We start from the raw sequence: 19,136 nt of genomic DNA, 5'->3' as shown, positions 1-19,136 counted from the left end.
CCCTCAGCCTATCTTGAATTCAGGAACGAGGCGCTGGGCAGGGGCCCTCACACAGAGCTCCTTCCTCTGCCTTCCCAGCTGCCTGCCAGGTTTTCCAGTTCTATCAACCACCCTCCTGGGGCAGTGACATAATTCTCGTTATCTGCCTTCTGTTAGGAGAACGGCTGGGTAACAGGTACAAGAGATAGATTTCTGCTGACCTGGGGTTTTTCTTTCAGTTGTGAGTGACACAGAAATGCAATCAGCAGGGCCTGGGTGAGCTCTGTCAAGTGATTTCCACCAGGCCCTTGTCTTGTTTCGACTGCTTTGCTTGCTGTCCTATGTTACACGTTGCAGAGGCTTCATGGTTTGAAGACAGGATAAGCCAGAAACTGGGGTACCTTTCTCCGCGACCAAGTGTGACATCTGGGGTTCAAAAGTAATTCTTGCACGGATGTGCCATTGTGCTAATATTAATACTAGCGTGCTGATGATAACGGGTGGCCCTCTAGCCCACTTTGCCCTTCCCTCCTCCTCCTGCCCAGTCTTTTCCTCCTCACCCCACACTTTTTCTTCCCATCTTTTTTTTTTTTTTATATCAACAGCTAACAATTTGTTGAGTGCTTACTATGTGCCAGGCACTGTTATAATCACCTTACACATATTAACCCACTTAATCCTCACAACATATGAGGAGACATCATTATTATTCCCTTCCTACAGGAGTGAAAACCAGACCAGACATTAAGGAACTTGTCCGAGGCCAAACAGCTTCAAAGCTTTCGTCAGCCTATCTATATCTCTTTATTTCTTTTAAATTATTGACCATTTTAATACTCGTGTTTAGAGATACTTTTTTTTTTAGAAGATTTTATTTATTTATTTGAGAGAGAGAAAGAGTGAGAGAGAGAGCACAAGAGGGGGTAGGGTCAGAGGGAGAAGCAGACCCCCTGCCGAGCAGGGAGGCCAACTTGGGACTCAATCCCAGGATTCCGGGATCATGACCTGAGCCGAAGGCAGTCACTTAACCAACTGAGCCACCCAGGCGCCCTAGAGATACTTTAAATGATCAATTTCCTCAAGTTCTCAGTGTAGGGATATTTTCTTGGAGCCGGGAAGGGAAGGCTTAATGGGCTTCTTGAGTTTGGATGCTCATCTTGTGTAAGGTGGGACCTTCAGGTCAAGGACATTTTAGCATGCTTGTTAGGGTCCCTCAGCACTAAAAGACAAGATTGTGATTCATAAGGATAAGACAGTGAATGCGGCGAGAATCAGAGTGTGCTACTAAGAGACGCAGTTATTTCCAAGCCCAAACCACATGTGTTTCAGGAATGGTTAAAGTTCAGGGGTTAGGGACAGGAGAGGGGGAATAGAGATCACCAGACTTCACAGTCAGATCCTTTTTTGGGAATGAGAAAAGAATAGAAAACAAAAAGAAGCCAAGAAAGAAAATTGCAAGGGCTCTCCCACCCCTTTCCCTGAACACCCAACAGCAAACACCCTTTCTTCTTCAAGGATTCTGGTGGGCGGCCTCTCCCAGAGTCCTGGGGACGGTTCTCTTCTGGATAACTTTTAATTGGAACAGAGACTATTGTCAACAGGAAAGGCTTTATTTGGAAAAAACCTTCATGGAGGTCAGTCGATTGAACTTTGAGTATCAGGTCATGCTGTGAGGGACACATGGGGGTGAAGGGAATATTCTCTGCCATGGAAAAATGAGACGAGGACACAGAGGAGGCCTTGCCCTGACTTCTTTGGCGGTCAAGCGACTTGTGTCGACCCCCCAGGGAAACTGATTTCTGAGCGCTGGGTGGGAGGGCCGTGCTTCCGCACAGTATGATCTGTGCTCTCCTCCAGGGCTGGCTGCAGCTCACCTGGGGAGGGAGGCCTTGTGAGTGAAGACGCTGGGAGGGGAGAATGGGGGACGAGGGACCATGTCGTGCCGTGAGGCGGGTGACGGAAACGAGAATGCGCTCTTGGCGCGAAGGCTACGCGCAAGGAGGGCGGATACAATAGCTAGAGCGTGCGCGCCAGTGGAGTGGGCCTCCCGAGCGAGGGCTGGGCTCCAAGCTCATGAAATGCAAGGCAGGAAGCCCCCTGAGGGTTGGGCAGGGTTGGCCGAGGCCTCCCCGGGTTAACGTGGAGTCTGTAATGCCAGCAGCGTCCGGGCCGGTACGTGAAGGTGTTCACGTCCACCGCGGCGAACACGCCCCACGGCAGTCAAGGTCCTTACCGCCAGGAGTCAACAGTCAGGGCACGGGGAGGGAAGAGACCTGGGAAGCGGGGTCGGGATCGGCAGGTGAACCCCCCCACCCCACGCCAATGCCTCAGGGTGTCTGGGAGGAGGGCGCTCCAGACACGCCCCCTGTCCCCCGCAGCTCCCTCTGCCCAACGCTGTCCTAGAAGGCCAGACATTGGCCCGTGGCCACCTGCCAAGTGGGGCCGGGACCCGGGACCGGGGGAAAGGGCCTCGGAGGCGGCCTGAGGGCCCTCAGAGACTGCCGCCGCGGCCACTCCCTTAGACTCTGGACGTGCGGGGCCCGGGGGCGCTCTGCCTCCGCCGTATAAGAAGCCGGGCGCGGGGCCCCGCAGCGAGGCCGGAGGCGGGCTCGGGGCTCGGCCGCGCACGGGCGCCCCCACCGGCGGCGGCTCGGCGACATGGGCCGCTACTCGGGCAAGACGTGCCGGCTGCTCTTCATGCTGGTGCTCACCGTCGCCTTCTTCGTGGCCGAGCTGGTCTCGGGCTACCTGGGCAACTCCATCGCGCTGCTGTCCGACTCCTTCAACATGCTGTCCGACCTGATCTCGCTGTGCGTGGGGCTGGGCGCCGGCTACGTGGCGCGGCGGCCCCGCGGGGGCCTGGGGGCCACGTACGGCTACGCGCGCGCCGAGGTGCTGGGCGCGCTGAGCAACGCCGTCTTCCTCACGGCGCTCTGCTTCACCATCACCGTGGAGGCCGTGCTGCGCCTGGCGCGGCCCGAGCGCATCGACGACGCCGAGCTGGTGCTCATCGTCGGCGCGCTGGGGCTGGCCGTCAACGTGCTGGGGCTGCTCATCTTCCAGGACTGCGCCGCCTGGCTCGCCTGCTGCGGCCCCCGCCGCCGCCGCCCGCCGCCGCCGCCGCGCGAGCAGCCCCAGCCCCCGGCCGAGGGCCGCTCCCCGCGCGCGATCGCGGGCCCCCGCCGGCCGTCGGTCGCCACCCGCGGCGTGGCCGCGGCGGAAAGCAAGCAGGAGCAGGGGGCGACCGTGTTCTCCAACGTAGCAGGTGCCTTTCGGTTGCATCCTCTGGACCTCTCTGCCTTTCCCTCCTCCCGCCCGTCCCTTCCTCCGCATCCACGCCCTCTTTTTCTTTCTGGCTGTTGCTGCGGCTGATTCTATTTTGTAAAAAAACCCATGTCCTCTGCAGCCCGGCTTTAATTCTCTGCTGCTAACTTATGGCATTCCCCACAGTTTCTTTTGTTTTCTCCTGGATCCTCAGCCCCGCCCCCCCCCTTTTTTTTGCCTCTTTCCCCTTCCCCTTATTCTGTCTGCTTCAGAGTATTGCTTTTCTTAAAAATCAGTTATTACTGGGCAACAGATAGCACCCCCCAACCGTTGCCCCTTCATCAGATGCTGTCTGCACTTTGTTTTTCACCCTTCCCCTTTGCCCATCCTTCTATCCCCGTGGGAGTTATGGGTTTGGGGGTGGGGGTGGGCTCCCACTTGCCTCTTTTTTTTTCTTCTAAACTTGAATGGAAGTGTGAATGAAATCCAAAGGTGGATCACAAGACTTATATCAAGGCCAAAATGTACTATTCTGGGCTGTGTGTGGAGAGGTAGGGGGTCTGATGAGCTAGTAGGAGTTTAAAATAACAAAACCTTTTTTTGAGTCCATTGGTTCTTTTTGTTTGTAGAACTTATACACAACACAAGGTTTCTTCTTTGAATGCAGGTGATTCTCTGAACACCCAGAATGAACCAGAAGAGACTATGAAAAAAGAGAAAAAGTCTGAAGCCCTGAATATCAGAGGTAAGATCGACTTTGGGTTAATTTGAAACCCCTGTCTGTAATACATACGGGCTGTGCTGTCCTCTTCGTTTCTGTTTGCCTTTTAATAAAGTGTGTTAGAAAGTAGGCCGGTTGCACGAATAGACTATGACCCTGGTCTCTTGCCTAATCACTGCATTGATTCTGAGTGACACACTAGTTGCTAATGATTTATCCTTGCTCCACTTAGATCCAGGCTAATGCTGCCTGTTCCAGAGCCTCACAGATCAGTAGCATGCTATTACTTTACTTGCTTTTGCCCACTCGTGGGTATTGCTAATGTAAAATGAGGCCGCTTTTATTTGAATGTAATTTTGATAAAGGTGAGAAGAGAGAGGGTGCCTGCATCCAACCTAGCATTGCTGACTGACCCTCACGCCTCACTTTTTCTGCCAGAAATCTGCGTCTGGGATGGGTCTCTTGGCTTCCTTGAATCTCTACTTCCAGGCCCAAAGCAGAGGGTTCTGGTGAGGCACGTGGACGGCACGTTACTAGCATCCTCCCTGCCTTGTGCTCAGGGTCACAGGCACTGGGCAAAGGTTAGCCCAGGATGTTCAGAGGTGCATTTCTCACCAGATACCAACATTGTATCCAGCATCTCTCTCTTCCAACTTCTTGGTCAGAGACTTTGCCCAAGTCCCCAGTCTCAACTTGGAGGATTTCAACAAAGATTATTTAACCCTTTACTTCCAGATGATTTTGGGGGAAACCTGTGGTAGGGCTTAAATGGAAATAACATAAAGAAAAAGTAGTCATCTGGAAGACACTTTCATTTCTGAGAGTCTCCCATCTGATCCCGGAATGGATCTGTAGGGAAAACCAGAAAAAAAACCCCGACAATAACAACAACCATACATGAGCTCCTAAAAATTTCTACATGAGTCAATTTTTAAAAATTGAACAGCAAGAGGGGAATTACTAAAGTGCTTGGTGGTGAATCTTTTTTGGAAAGAGAGAATCTGTAATGAAAAATCACTATCCTTTCTCTTTGGGTTCAGTTTAAAATATAATATATACTATATATATTTTAGATATCAAATACATATTGTATATATTATATATCTATATCATAAATTTTCCATAGCACTTGAATTTTGCAAGGCACATTCTGTTAATTATCCATTCTCATGCTGCAGAGAAGGAGAACAGGTAGGTGAAAAGATGCTGAGAGGACTTAAGAGTGGGACCAGTAGATATTGTGACCTTGTTTGGGAAGCATGATATATGAAACTTGCAGCATGATCATGAAACTTGTATGATCTGGCTGATCTTTAGTCTAAAGTCGTTGGAGCTCCTAGTTGGAAAAATGCCCTCAGTAAATCCTTGCTGTACCTGGCTCAGCCTTGTGCTCCACAGGTACTGACCAGCGTGCACCTGTCGCTTCCATCAGAGGTGAATAATGCAGTGGCTGAAAGATTGAGATTTGGGCTCAAGATGCCTGGGTTTGGGGTCTTGGCTCTGCTGTTTAAGACTCTGACTTTGGGCAAGTTTTTGGACTTCTCTAAGCTTCCAATTCCCTCATCTTTTCAATAGTATCTACTTGAGGGGGTGGCTGTTCGATAAAACATGTAAAGTGCTTGGGCGATGCGGAAGGAAAAGCCTGTTGATGGAGCGCACGGTTTGTGCCAGACAGCATGCAGGCATGAGCCACTCGCATTTGTACGAATCTCACCAAGTGGGAGCTGTTGACTCTCAGGTAGTGAGTGGAATCGCTGGGCTCAACCCTGTTGCCTAGGTGAGGGTAAGCGCTCCGGGCCCTGCTGTGGCTCCCAGGAACCTCTCCATCTTTCAGGCCAAGTGGGAGGCTGGCCTCCCCTTAGGTCGTGTGTCCTCATCTTGGAGCCATGATTCGGAGAAGGCGTAGAAAGGCCTTAGTGGGAATGGACTTCACCCCCTCGTTTTGCAGATAAGGAAACAGGGTCCCGTGAGTCTGGTGACTTCCCAAGTCACCCAGGCTGGCAGCTGAGGCGGGGCTGGGATCCTGGGCTCCTACTTCTCGTTTCCCCCTCTTCCCAGTCTTGCACACTGCTTGTGCACTCCACGCAGGATGGCTTGCTTCTCCAGTGTAGACAGTCCACTGAGTGGTTACACTTTTGACCTTTAAGCCACTGCTTGAGAAAACAGGACTGTCCCCCTAGATCTGCAGGGGAGCAAACGACTGGCGGGGATTCATGTGAACAAAAATCATTTCTGGATTTTCATTAGTGTTTCTCTTATTTCAATGGAAAAAAACAAATGCCTTCTGAGAAACACAGTCCATCTTCTGCAAAGCACAGTGAAACCACAAACCTTTATGAATTCTCGTCAATTTCAGTTGTTGATTTTATTTAATAGGATCAAATGTGATACATTAAAAACTATTGCAACAGAGTGTCAGAAGATAATTAAATTTTTTATTTCAGTATAACTATAAATAGATAAACTGCAATCCTGACATCATTTGAAAATAAGTCTCCTTTGATGAGATTTTTTTTCTAATTGTTTTTTTCCAGTAAGAAAGAACTCCTGTTTCCATAACCACTTGTTAATGCCCAGGGCTCCTGCACTGTGTTTCTGGTTATCAACACATTCAACGACACTGATGGCTTTTTCAAGGCCTGGGACACATCAAATTTCAACTTATGTCAAATTGCCAGTTTTTCTGAGTTTTTAAAAAAATCTCAAGACAGGAAGTGAGGGCCAACAGTTGAGGTGTCCTGTCATTGCAAAGCTACCTTGTGAGCAGATAATTGAGCTGTCTACCAAGTGTCGATCTTCGTCTCTCAGATAATGCTGCCTGACTTATCTTTCTGAATCACAGATGTGATCCCATCAGAATCTGCTCAGAAATCTTTGCTGCTTCCAGAATAAAGTCCTAACACTGCTGACATTCAAAGGCTTGCTGTTCCGGTGTCAGCGGTCCTTTCTAGACATTTCTGCCCTGTTCTTCACCCCTTTGCTGCCCCACCTCCTCTCCTAGACCAGAACTGTCTCTCCTGCCCCCCATCCCCATCTAATGCACACTTACAGTGAGGTGACCAGTGCTCAGTCAGGCAGATCTGGTTCAAGGTCAACCTCTGCCTTTTACTAGCTAGGTGACCTTGGGCAAGTAACTTAACCTCTTTGAGCTTCAGTCTCCTTATCGGTATGTTGCATGAGTGGTTGGAATAGCACAGAGGACACACTCAACAAATCACGCTCATTATCATCGTCTCCATCAGTTCTGCGCACTTCATCTCAGTGGGCTTTCAGGCATTGTTTCAACAGACTCTTCAGAACTAGCCTCTGAGAGAAGTGAGACAGATGCTGTTCTCATCCCCATTGCTCAGAAGAGAATCCCGTGACTCACGGAGGCTGACTTTGGCAAGGTCCATGGCTCACGGAAACTGTCAGGGTCTGTGACTTCATTCTCAGGGCACCCCGCTGCCTGTCAGGCACGTCCTCATCTGCAGCCTCCCTTGAGCTCCCTGCCTAGGACACTTTCTCTCTGAGTTCTCTCTGCCTGGAACGCCACTGCCTGTTGAGATCTGTCCCCCCTTCAGAGTCCTGCCCAACTGCCCCATCTCTCGAGATGCCATCCTTGAAATGTCCCGTCACAGGGACTCAGCGCCCCCCACCCCGAGGTTCCTGGTGCACTTCTCTGAGAATCCTGCCAGTGGACTGTTGTCCCTGGAGGATAATGACCAGGCCTTCTTCATCTTTGCACGGGTGGCCAGAAAACACACTCTAATATCCAGTCTCAAGAATTTAAGGAAATCATGCTTTAAGCAGTTTTTCAAACTGAAAACCATGATAGTTTGGGTCATAAAATCAATTTAGTAGCATATGATCAGCATTTAGAAAATTAACCAGAATTGAATGAAATAGAATAGAAAGCGGTAATAAATCATATGTTGGGATAGGCTTTGTTTTTTCACATTTGTTTCACTGCGTGTCTCTGTGTGTGCTAGGAGGCAAAATATGATTCTAATTGTGGGTTATGGGAAAAACAAGTGTGAAAGCTATTTTGTATAATTGTGAGGGGCTAATAGTGAGATTTCTTAGGAGGAAAACCTGAAATGGAAATCTAGGACTTCTGTGAGGCAGGATGCACGGTGGTTCTCTAGTTAGACTATGGTAGACTTGTATCCCTACTCGGGCACTTTCTAGTTGGGTGATCTTGGATAAGTTACTCAGCTACTCCATGCCTCAGTTTCCTCATTTGTGGAATGGCAAGAGTAACCACTTCAGAGAGTCCTTCAAAGGACTTAATATGTAAATACATGGAACATACTTACAACAACGTCTGATGCATATATGTTAACTGGCAATACAATTATTGTTATTGAGTAAAAGGCAGAAGTTACTCTATGTCATGGGAGTTATGACCGACCAACCAGAAAATACTGTTTCATTGAGTGCCTGCATTGTATGCTTCTAGTGCCAAAATATAAACACAAGAAATGCAGAGCATGACCCTCATCCTCACGTCACTTCATGTCTAATGGAGGAAACGAGGCTGTCATGCAGGAAACAGAGGATGACAACTGTCTCAGGCAGTGAAAATGATGTCAAGTGCAGCTAGGAAATACTTGGTCTTTGTATTTTTTTTTTAAAGATTTTATTTATTTATTTGACAGAGAGAGACACAGCAAGAGAGGGAATACAAGCAGGGGGAGTGGGAGAGGGAGAAGCAGGCTTCCGGCCGAGCAGGGAGCCCGATGCGGGGCTCGATACCAGGACCTGGAATCATGACCTGAGCCGAAGGCAGACGCTTAACGACTGAGCCACCCAGGCGCCCCGGTCTTTGTATTTTTATAATATCACTTTGTACTGCCCTGGGGAAGGTTCATGCTTTGATCTTCAGGTTTCCCTGGAGGAACAAGGTATATAGACCAACTCTTGGGATTTTCTCTTTGTGGCTCAGAATAGGGACTGGGGAGTAAAAAGCTCTTTTGTGGGTGGGGTGGGGGAAAAGGGGCACAGAATTAGAAGATGGAATTGTTTAATGTATTTATTTATTTATTTTTATTTTTATTTTTTTTAATATTTTATTTATTTGACAGAGACACAGCCAGAGAGGGAACACAAGCAGGGGGAGTGGGAGAGGGAGAAGCAGGCTTCCCGCCGAGCAGGGAGCCCGATGTGGGGCTCGATCCCAGGACCCTGGGATCATGACCTGAGCCGAAGGCAGATGCTTAACGACTGAGCCACTCAGGCGCCCCTGTTTAATGTAGTTATTGAACCAGAATTCTGTTCTTCTTTTTTTTTAATAAAGATTTTATTTATTTATTTATTTGAGAGAGAGAGAGAGAAACAGCATGAGAGGGGATAGGGTCAGAGGGAGAAGCAGGCTCCCCGCCGAGCCGGGAGCCCGATGCGGGACTCGATCCCAGGACTCCGGGATCACGACCTGAGCTGAAGGCAGTCGCTTAACCAGCTAAGCCACCCAGGCGCCCCCAGAATTCTGTTCTAATACCTAACCACTCAGCCAGAAGGAAATGTAGAGATATTTTTTATTGCTGTATTATTTTGGGGTGGGGGGAGGTTGCCACAAATTGCATTTCGTTTGTTTACAGAATGCTGTTTTGCCTCTGATGCTGCTCAGCTACTCAGAATCCTAAAATTATTGCCAAAAAGCAGCATTAGCCCAATTAAGGCATCTTCCAAGTGAGACCGTTTGGTTGTAGCCACAAGTGAGTTATTAGGATTTTGGATTATTATTAATTCAACCAAGTGGATCTGTGGGATACTTGGAGAGACAAAATGAATTTTTCTTAATCTATATGCTTTCTTCTAGAGCAGTGCTCTGGGAGTTTTATTTGAGTTTTAATCCCCTGGTGATCTTGTTAAAAATGCAGAATCGGATTCCATAGATCTGAGGTGGGGCCTGATTCTGCATTTCTCACCAGCTTCTGGGGGATGCTGATGCTGCTAGTCTGCACACCATACTTTGAATAGCAAGCGTCTGATGTTTTCTGCAAAAAAATAAAAAATAAAAATAAATTACCTGGTGTTTATATTTTTATAATCCTTCTGACAAGGTTTTCACCTAAATCCCAGTTTAGTCTGTGTCTCGCATACAACTGGACACCCAGATCTTCTGTGTTAGGATTGCATATTTTCTGTATCATAATCAAAACCTTTAAGGTTGATTCCCTAGATTAAAGGCAACCACGATGTTTGTTATTATCTCTTTAATTTTAATTTTATTTTATTGTGACAAATCGCTCTTTATTCAGTGGCAGTATTGCTGGAGTTCCTTCTTAACGACCTCTCGAACCAGTTTGAATGACCATGACCTCGGCTAAGTAAGGAGTAGGCAAAGACATGCAGGGAAGGGGGGAGATGGATCAAGGAAGAGGAAAGAGAAGGAATAACAAGAACAACTCTCTCTCTCTTTTTTTCTTTTTTTAAAGATTTTGTTTATTTATTTGACAGAGACAGAGAGAGCACAAGCATGGGGAGCGGCAGGCAGAGGGAGAGGGAGAAGCAGGCTCCCCGTGGAGCAGGGAGCCCGATGCGGGACTCGATCCCAGGACCCTGGGATCATGACCTGAGCCGAAGGCGGACGCTTAATGGACTGAGCCACCCAGGCGCCCCAAGAACCACTCTCTTGATATGTCTTAGTTCCTTCTCCTCTTGAAAATGTTTAAAACCATTTAAATCGCAGATACTTGTCTGAAAGACTAAGAAACCATTTGCACAGCCTCTGTTTTCCAGTTCGGTGCCTTCTGACGAGTGGCAGGCAGGGGTGGTGAGGCACCATGGGAAGATACAGTCCCTCTTCCCACTGGCGTCTATAGCTCAGAATCTTCCTAGGCTGTTGCAGGTTCTCTGCGTCCTGGGATGGTGGCCTAGGGTTTTGTTTTCTGCAAAGTAGAGGACTTTTTAATTTTTTTCATTCGCATCCATCCTGCTGTTTTAACCAAAAAGAAAACAAATAGCAACTGGTCTTAGACTTGGGAACCCAGGTCACTGAGCGTCACGCAGCTCCCGCATTTGGATCTGTCCCTTAGCGGTCTGTCTTTCCTCCTGGCAGGTGTACTTTTGCATGTGATGGGCGATGCGCTGGGCTCGGTGGTCGTGGTGGTCACGGCCATCGTATTCTACGTGCATCCCCTGCAGCCTGAGGACCCCTGTAACTGGCAATGCTACATCGACCCCAGCCTGACTATCATCATGGTCATCATCATTCTGTCATCTGCCTTCCCACTCATCAAGGAGACTGCTGCCATTCTGCTGCAGATGGTCCCCAGAGGAGTCAACATGGAAGAGCTGAGTAAGTCACATGATGCTCATCTGGAACCACGCCCGCTTAATGCTCCTCTGGCCAAAGGGCCGGCGTTATTTCAGAATAGTGTTTGATTTATGTATCCTGAAATACTTTAAATCACCTGGCAATAGAGACATCTATCATATGTTTGGTAGCCTAGGAAGATGACTCACAGCTCTAAGAACGAAAGGTCCTTTGCAGCCCGTGACTCTCTGACTCACCTGCAAATTTTTGAGAGTATAGTGCTGGGCAAGACCTACGCCTCGGCTCTTACGTTCATGTCAGGCTTTATTTTAATTCCAGTAAGGTTACCCTGCCAAGAACTGGATTTTTATTCTCCTTATTCGGAAAACAGGAATCATTCATTTGTATTCTGGATCCTGCTTTCTAGTTAATTGATTTTTTATGGGCACGAAAGTCACCGTGTCTCTTATAACACCATAAAAAGGACCATGTTTTAAATTCAGGTCATTCATGACCTCCTTCAGTAATGAAACCTGTCTCTTTGCTGTGCTCAAACAGAAGGTCAAACTCTCACCTTGGTTATGTGCATCTGAGCATACATAGTTTAGAGACTTTGCAGAGTTTCTAGGTGGGAACTGTCCAGACGTTGGTGAGAAACTGAATGTGCAACTTTATTTCTAGTGTTTCTAAATGGAGATTATGTTTTTATAGAAGAAGAATTTTCTTGCATATTTGCTGTTATACTATCATTGCTTCACCAGTGAGCCAGTCACCATGAGATAGAGCCCGGTCCACTATGAGGCTCAAAGTCGGAAGACCTTACTTCATGACAGATCCCTGAAATGAGGTTTGAATGGGTCTTAATACATTGTATGTCCATGGCTAGGCTTTCCCTTGTGAGGGTGTGATTTGCGGTGGTCAGGGTAGCTCATAGCCCTGCCAGCCCTCTGTTTAGTAGCACGCATTGGGACCAGCTGGTCGAGCCATTGCTAACAGCTGGTGCTTCTGCTAGTCTTTTCCCCCTGGATGTTCTTTTCACCTTTTGGAGCCTCCTCTTGGGCAGCATTGCTTCGTTTACAGTCTCAGAGTCAGTGAGGCGTGGTCAACTCTCTGGCTGCTTTGCTGTACGGAGTTAAAACAGTCAGCCTTCATTTCCTGCAATCTCCTATCTGCCCAATGCTGCAGGCAGAGGAGGTGGGAGGTGGGGAAGGAGATACCCAGGAGCAGATAGGCAGCGTGGTCTCTACCTTCCGGGAGCTTGTTTTCCAGTTGAAGAAACAAGATAAACATATCAAAATGATTTGTGATATATAATGGCTTATATTGCCTTTTAACAAAGTTATATATATATATATATATATATATATATATATTTAAAAATATTTAAAAATAGATGGTAATAACAGTAGCAACACTTCTATGGCATTTACTCTATGCCAGTAATGTTCTAAGTGCTTTACTTATATTCACTCATTTCAATCCTGCAAGTAAACCTATGGGGCACTCTCGTTATTATTCCCGATTTACAGATAAGGAGACTGAAGCACTGGGGGCTAGCTAAATTACCCAAGGCCATGTCTGAACTGGGATTCAGACTCTGGCTGGCTTACAGGGTCTTTGCTCAGAATCACTATTCAACATCAGCTCTCTAAATACATGTTCATTTGAGAAAGTATAGAAGATGTAAATAGAAAAACAGAAATCTCTCATGATCCTGCCACCCAGAAATTACCACTTTTAATATTTTTGAATCAGTCATTCGATAAAACAAGCTTTAACCTGCATAAAATTTTTGTGTGGGTATATACACTGATGTTTGTTTAAAAAAAAAGAAGGAAAAAACTCGTGCCGTAAATGCAGTATAACTATTTGCGTTTCCACTTAAAGATATCTTATATACTTTTGCTCATATCCTTAAATATGCAACTTACTTGTTAATGGCTGTTACCATATTCTTTTATATAATTGATTTAACTGTTTTCTTGTTTCCATTTTTCTCATTAATACAAAGAACTTTGCCCAAACCATTTTTGCACATGAATGTTAGGGTATTTCCCTGTAGGTTAAATTCCTAGTACTAGGGATGTTGGTAAAAGTTTTCGGTCCATATTGCCAAATTCTCCCCTTTCAAAAAGGCATCCTCCTTTTTTTTTTTTTTTTAAAGATTTTATTTATTTATTTGAGAGAGAGAGAATGAGAGAGAACACATGAGAGGGGATAGGGTCAGAGGGCGAAGCAGACTCCCCGCCGAGCAGGGAGCCCGATGCGGGACTCGATCCCGGGGCTCCAGGATCATGACCTGAGCCGAAGGCAGTCGCTCAACCGACTGAGCCACCCAGGCGCCCAAAAGGCATCCTACTTTATACTCCCAGCACAGCCCATTTGGGTGTCCATTCCCTTGAACCTTGGGAATTCTTTTGGGTGTTGTTAAACTTATTTTCTTGAATTGCCTTTTATGGGCTCATGATGGATGGTATAGGGATGCAAAGAGGAGAAAGAAGATTATGGGAAAATGTGCCCATATAGATACAGCTCTTTTTCTTCCCGCTGTAAATACACCGTTTTGGTGGGAATGCCTTCAGGGACCATGTCCCTCCCGTAGTGGGACCTTGTTTCCAGGAGCCTTCGCTAATTGTCTGCTCTTCCTTCTTGTAGTGAGTAAACTCTCGGCCGTGCCCGGGATTAGCAGTGTACATGAAGTGCACATCTGGGAACTTATAAGCGGAAAGATCATTGCCACCCTGCACATCAAGTATCAGAAGGACAGGGGCTATCAGGACGCCAGTAGGAAAATTCGAGAAATCTTCCACAGTGTGGGAATCCACAATGTGACCATCCAGTTTGAGCAGGTGGACTTGAAGGACCCCATGGAGCCGAAGGACTCGCTGTTGCTCTGCAGCTCACCCTGCATCTCCAAGGGCTGTGAGAACCAGCTGTGCTGCCCGCTGGGGGCCCTGCCTCTGGCCCACGTCAACGGCTGTGCAGAGCACAATGGCTGTCCCCACCTAGACACCTACCCAAGTGATAGCTTCACTGGGCACGAAACAACACAAGTGGCTATTGAAGTATCTTTGGACAGCTGCCCGAGTGACCACGGACAAGCTCTTAGGAAAACTCAGGAGGACCAACATTATGTCAACAGCACACATTTTTAATCTGGTCCCCACCTGAACAGACCGTGTAGACGAGGCACTCTGGCTTGTGGAAGGACCTCCGTGGGCTGTAGACACTGATCAAACTGGCGGTGTGCTCGCTCCGTATTCAACAAGGGGCTGGTTGTCTGGGATGTTAATTGCATGTGTCTGTTAATTTCTGTGTGACCGAGAAGCCCTTTACATTGTCCTGGGTATCTCATGCTGCTTTTCCACAAACTCACCATTTCCGTTTGCATGTTTATTTTGAGAAGCAAACTGCACTCGCATAAGTGTCAGGGACGCTGAAGGCTGGGACTCCATGGCTGTGGACACGGGATTCAAAATAGTTCCCGTTTTAAAGTGATTGGAACTTGTAACTGACTCTCAGGTGAGCTCATAGCCAAGCACATCGAAAAAGCTTAAGAATCATGATAGCTCTTTTTTTTTTTTTTTTTCATTCCACTAGAAGATCACAAAAAAGGAACATTGGATAGTCCTGTCACTGCGGAAATTTTTTTCTTTGACTCATTTTCGAATAAATGTAAAATGAACGCCTATTAGAGTAGAAAATAGTCTCAGAACATGAGAGGACGCGGAGTTCATTAGGGGAAGACAGGAAGAAAAGGCTTTCTGACTACCTCTTCATTTTGTGAGGTAGAGAGAAAACTAATGTTTACTTTCCGCTGTGAAATGAACTACAGCTATAGGGTGCTTCAGATGTTTAATGCATAAAATACTTTTTTTTTTCACTTGGAAGTATGGGGATATTTCCCACTTCCTAAGGTATGACACAATACTTAGATGTTGTTTTGCAGAATCGGTCCAGTTGGGGACTGTTCTCATTTATTGCTTAATGACTTATTTGTCCAAATTTCCTTTGGGTCTTTTTTTATATGATCACACTGATATGTGTAACCTTTACCAGGAGAACATGAGTATTCCTGAGATAGAAGAATATATGACACTGAGTATTCATTCCTGCCAAAAAAATAAGCTAGATTGACTTTTCTTTCACTAGACATATTTAAAAATATTTATTGTAGTTGCCAACTAGTAACTTGATGGTAAACTGTATGTGTAGGGAAAAATGAGAATTAATTTAATTGCTGCCTTTTAATGTGTTTTGAGGTACTTATGATTTTCTTTATTTCCTTTTCTGGCTCTGACCCATATTACCAATTTCAAATAAATTTATTAGACTGATTTGGATCCATAATCGACTTACATTAGTATTGAAGGAGCCTCTGTCCTATATTGAACACATTGTTTAGGCAGCAGTATTTTAATCAGAACAGTCTCAAAATAGGTCTGAGAAAGTGGAGATGCCCTCACAGAGAACTAGAGTCTTCCCTGATGGGTTGTAAAATTGACTGGCAGTGGTCATCTCTTAGGCTCCAGGCACAGAGTTCTGTTTAGAATCTGAATGGGAGTCAACAGAAATGCTGGGTTGGTAATGGAAAAAGCGCCCGCATTTTTCAGCACTAATACCAGCTAAAAAAAAAAAAAATGTCTTAGTGTTCATTCTAAGGCTGAAATAAGTAAGCGGCTGTGATCAGTAGGATAGGAATTTTTTTCATTCATTCCTTCAAAATTTATGATCTGAGTTTAAATTGGCCATGAATTAGGTAAATGCATTTTTATCCCTAGGAGTTTATTGGACTAGTCTGTATAGCCAAAAGAGGGGTAAAAATAAGACAACACTTTTATTTTTAATACTAAAAGTACAGCATGTACTCACAAAAAACCGGGGGGTTCTCTTTGAAGCTCACCACTGTGATGAGTGGATGAAATTCTAGACAAATGTTGGTTGAGATGTCTTGACTGGAACCAAAGAAGAAATCTGTCCCTCACTTCCAGATTTGAAGGTCTAATTTGATTTCACATCATTCTGCTTTTATTAAAAAATTATAATTTTATAGTTTCTGTGCAGTTGGCTAAGGAAATGAGCACTAGTTTACACCCAGATAATGTTCTCTAAGGAAAAGTCACTTAATTCCGTTATATCTAAATTTACCTCAGAAAAGTAGCTTGATGGACACTTACTCACATAGAGTTCATGTGAAATAATCTCTTTTAAGACAGTTTGAATGCGTTTAATGTGTTCAAACAAGCTAATTAAGTGCAATATTTTTGTGTGGGGCTAGGTGGTTTCCTTAGTCATCTCCGGCACTGTTATGCCTGCAGTCTGGGATTTTTACTTGGGTTTTACTCTCCCTTTAGTTGTTCTGCATTTTAATTCTGCCAAGGAAAGGTGGGACTTTTCTTTTCCTCTTTGAGCCAACCTTGCCTGGTGGTAGTAAGTCTGATGAACAGTGGTTTTACCAATACTGTTTTCCTCTGAGATTAGAAAAATGCTATCGTTTACTTTAGCGTTCCTGTGTGCTTAGATCAGTTACAGAAATCTTCCTCTTTTTTTAAGGAAATGAAAATAATTTTTTAAAAGTTTTGAGCATCCTGTGTGTGTCAGGTCCGGACCAGCCATCCTGCACACTAACCTGGAGGACACACGGGACGGCGCTTGCTTCTGTCCTCTGTCCTTCTATCTCCATAGAAAGAGTCCTTTCCCCATTATTTCAGCACCGGCTCTGGGATGTCCTGTGTCTGCTTTCATTTTCCAGATGTCAACATTGGTTTTTGAAAATAGAGATGAATTGTTTTCATGACATTTGGCCATTATGAATATCCATTAGGACTACCAGGCTCCATTGTGGACAGAAAAAAAAAAGTGTCTGATCCCTCTAATTATTGATAAAGCATAAATAAAACAGGGAGACATTGTTTGAGGAAGAATTAAAAATATTCTCTATATTGGTTAGTTTCTTTTCCTTTTTGCCACCAGCGGGCCAAACTCTAGTGGGGGGTAAATCGGGAATGCCAAAATTCAGTAGGAAAGAGTGCTTTCAAGATCAGAGAAATCACTGAGGTGGATTTGGGATTTTAATAAGGCAGCTGCCCTGTAAGCAGTAAGAATTTTTGTTATGCTTTCTCAGCATTAGTGACATTTTCAGTTCCTTGCTGTGGGGGGCTGTCCTGTGCATGGTAGGATGTTATGCATCATCCCTGGCCTCTGCCCACTTAGATGCACACCCATGAATCGTGACAACAAAAAATGTCCCCAGACATCTGCACAATCCTCTGCAGGCAAATTGGTCTTTAGTCCTGAGCCACTGAGTTAATCTAAGGGTAGTTGAGAATTACTGTTGATAAAAGTCCCTCCAGAGCTCTGTAATCATTTTAATAGAATCAGTTCTGCAGAATTCACTCTTTAAAAAAAATATTTTTCAAGGAGAGATCAAACTGTTCATCAAAATGACAGTCAACTCTACATAGGATCTTTAGACATTTGAAGAAAAGATGTAATTTGGGGGGGAAGAAAGGCCTTACAAATCTGATTATGCAGATCAGTCAATACAACAGTGAATGAAATGAAGAAAAAAAGCATTTGTTCTCGCTGTTCTGTCATGACCCCTTCAACTCATGAATGTCCTCAGTTTGATGAACTCCCCACAAAATGAGACCAGAAAATACCAGTATGATTGGATTCTTGGGGCTAAGGTGTTTAATTCATCACCAGTTTTAAACTTGATGATGTTTCTTCTATTGGTTCCAGACAAGCAGCTTATCTTGGTGCTAAGGACGAGTTCAGATGCTAAAAAAAATTCTGTATTGTCTGTGGTTAGCTTAATCCTTTGCCAACTCATATCACATTTTTTTCCTGGAGGGCAAGGTACATTTCCTGCTTTTAAATATATCTTCACACTCTTGCAATTAAAGACTGCAAAAAAGGACTGTGTTAGAAAATAAACTGAGGAAACGCAACCTGATTTGGGTTGTGAATTTAGACTGAATAACGAGCATGCCTGTTCTCTAGCTTTGCCGTTCGCCTGCTAAGTTGTTAACCTATTTGTACTTCTGCGTGTATTTGCACCTGAGTCGCCGCAGGTAGGAATGAAGGTATTGAATCAGGAAAGTAGCTGCTCAAATGGAAATTGCATCAGACCCTACTTCTCACTGTATGTAATCCAAATGTTCTTATGAATTTGGAGATTAGCTAATATGGACGTGTCACCTTCGGGAGCTTCTCTTTTCAGGTGTTTTATTCTGCACCTTTTTGTTTACATGGAACTTTCTTGAATATGGCTGGATGGATCAACTGTCTCCTCGTGGTACAAAGCCAGGCCAGCGATGATGAACCCGCCCGCTGTGAATTCTAGTGGGAATCATCCAGGAAGGACGATGATTTTTGGAGGGAGAGGGACCCCTTCCAGGAGGCCTGAAGTTAATGTTACAGTATTACAGAGTTCTGTTGCTTCAAGTCTTCCTTCTGTCCTCACAGGCGATTTTGCCAAAGTGTAATTGTCACATTTGTGGAAACTATTAAAACTTTAAGATACAAAGTTTAAATAACTACTAATTGCATGGGAAATCCCCCAGTGATATATACGCATGCGTACCTGTAACAGTGAAAGATGTTCAGTGGTGCAGTAAAATAAATTTAAAAAACCACACACACACAATGCATGACTGAGATGTTTGTGGAAATCAGACGGATAACTCGAAGTGGTGGAACTCATTTTGTCTTTGCCGCTTAACACTAGTCGGTTTATTCCTCAGTAACGCTTCAGATCGGTTTTACACTAATGTGGGACTAAGTCTCCATCTCTGCTTTGCTGCAGTTTTCTCTGTACCCCCTGCCACTCTCCACCATCTGCAATGTCACAGGGCCCATCTTGGCAAAAACGTCCCAAATTGACGCAGCTGACTACTTACTGTAGCCTGGACTGATCTGGTTTTCTCG

The 19,136-nt window shown here is 45.5% G+C and overlaps 1 protein-coding gene across 2 annotated transcripts in view; it reads left to right on the top strand.

Annotated features, from left to right (window-relative positions):
- SLC30A10 (solute carrier family 30 member 10) overlaps nt 1-18,839 on the top strand; it is a 42,948-nt gene extending 24,109 nt beyond the window's left edge. Inside the window, exons 1-4 of one of the 2 annotated variants that reach the window (XM_081825186.1) lie at nt 2,609-3,244; nt 3,911-3,988; nt 11,007-11,246; nt 13,860-18,839. In XM_081825186.1, coding sequence (XP_081681312.1) covers nt 2,638-3,244; nt 3,911-3,988; nt 11,007-11,246; nt 13,860-14,359 — 1,425 coding nt within the window. In that variant the 5' untranslated portion in view covers nt 2,609-2,637 and the 3' untranslated portion in view covers nt 14,360-18,839. Of the gene's footprint in view, nt 1-2,608; nt 3,245-3,910; nt 3,989-11,006; nt 11,247-13,859 lie in introns of those variants that run through there. The other variant, XM_081825187.1, reaches the window with a different exon arrangement.
- Nucleotides 18,840-19,136: the final 297 nt, after the last annotated feature.

The sequence above is a fragment of the Leptonychotes weddellii genome, chromosome 6, assembly GCF_054177405.1.
Source record: "Leptonychotes weddellii isolate Sample4059 chromosome 6, ASM5417740v2, whole genome shotgun sequence".
In the NCBI taxonomy this organism is placed as follows: domain Eukaryota; kingdom Metazoa; phylum Chordata; class Mammalia; order Carnivora; family Phocidae; genus Leptonychotes; species Leptonychotes weddellii.
The sequence above is the reverse complement of the archived record's forward strand: the minus strand, read 5'-3'. Positions and strand labels throughout refer to the sequence as shown.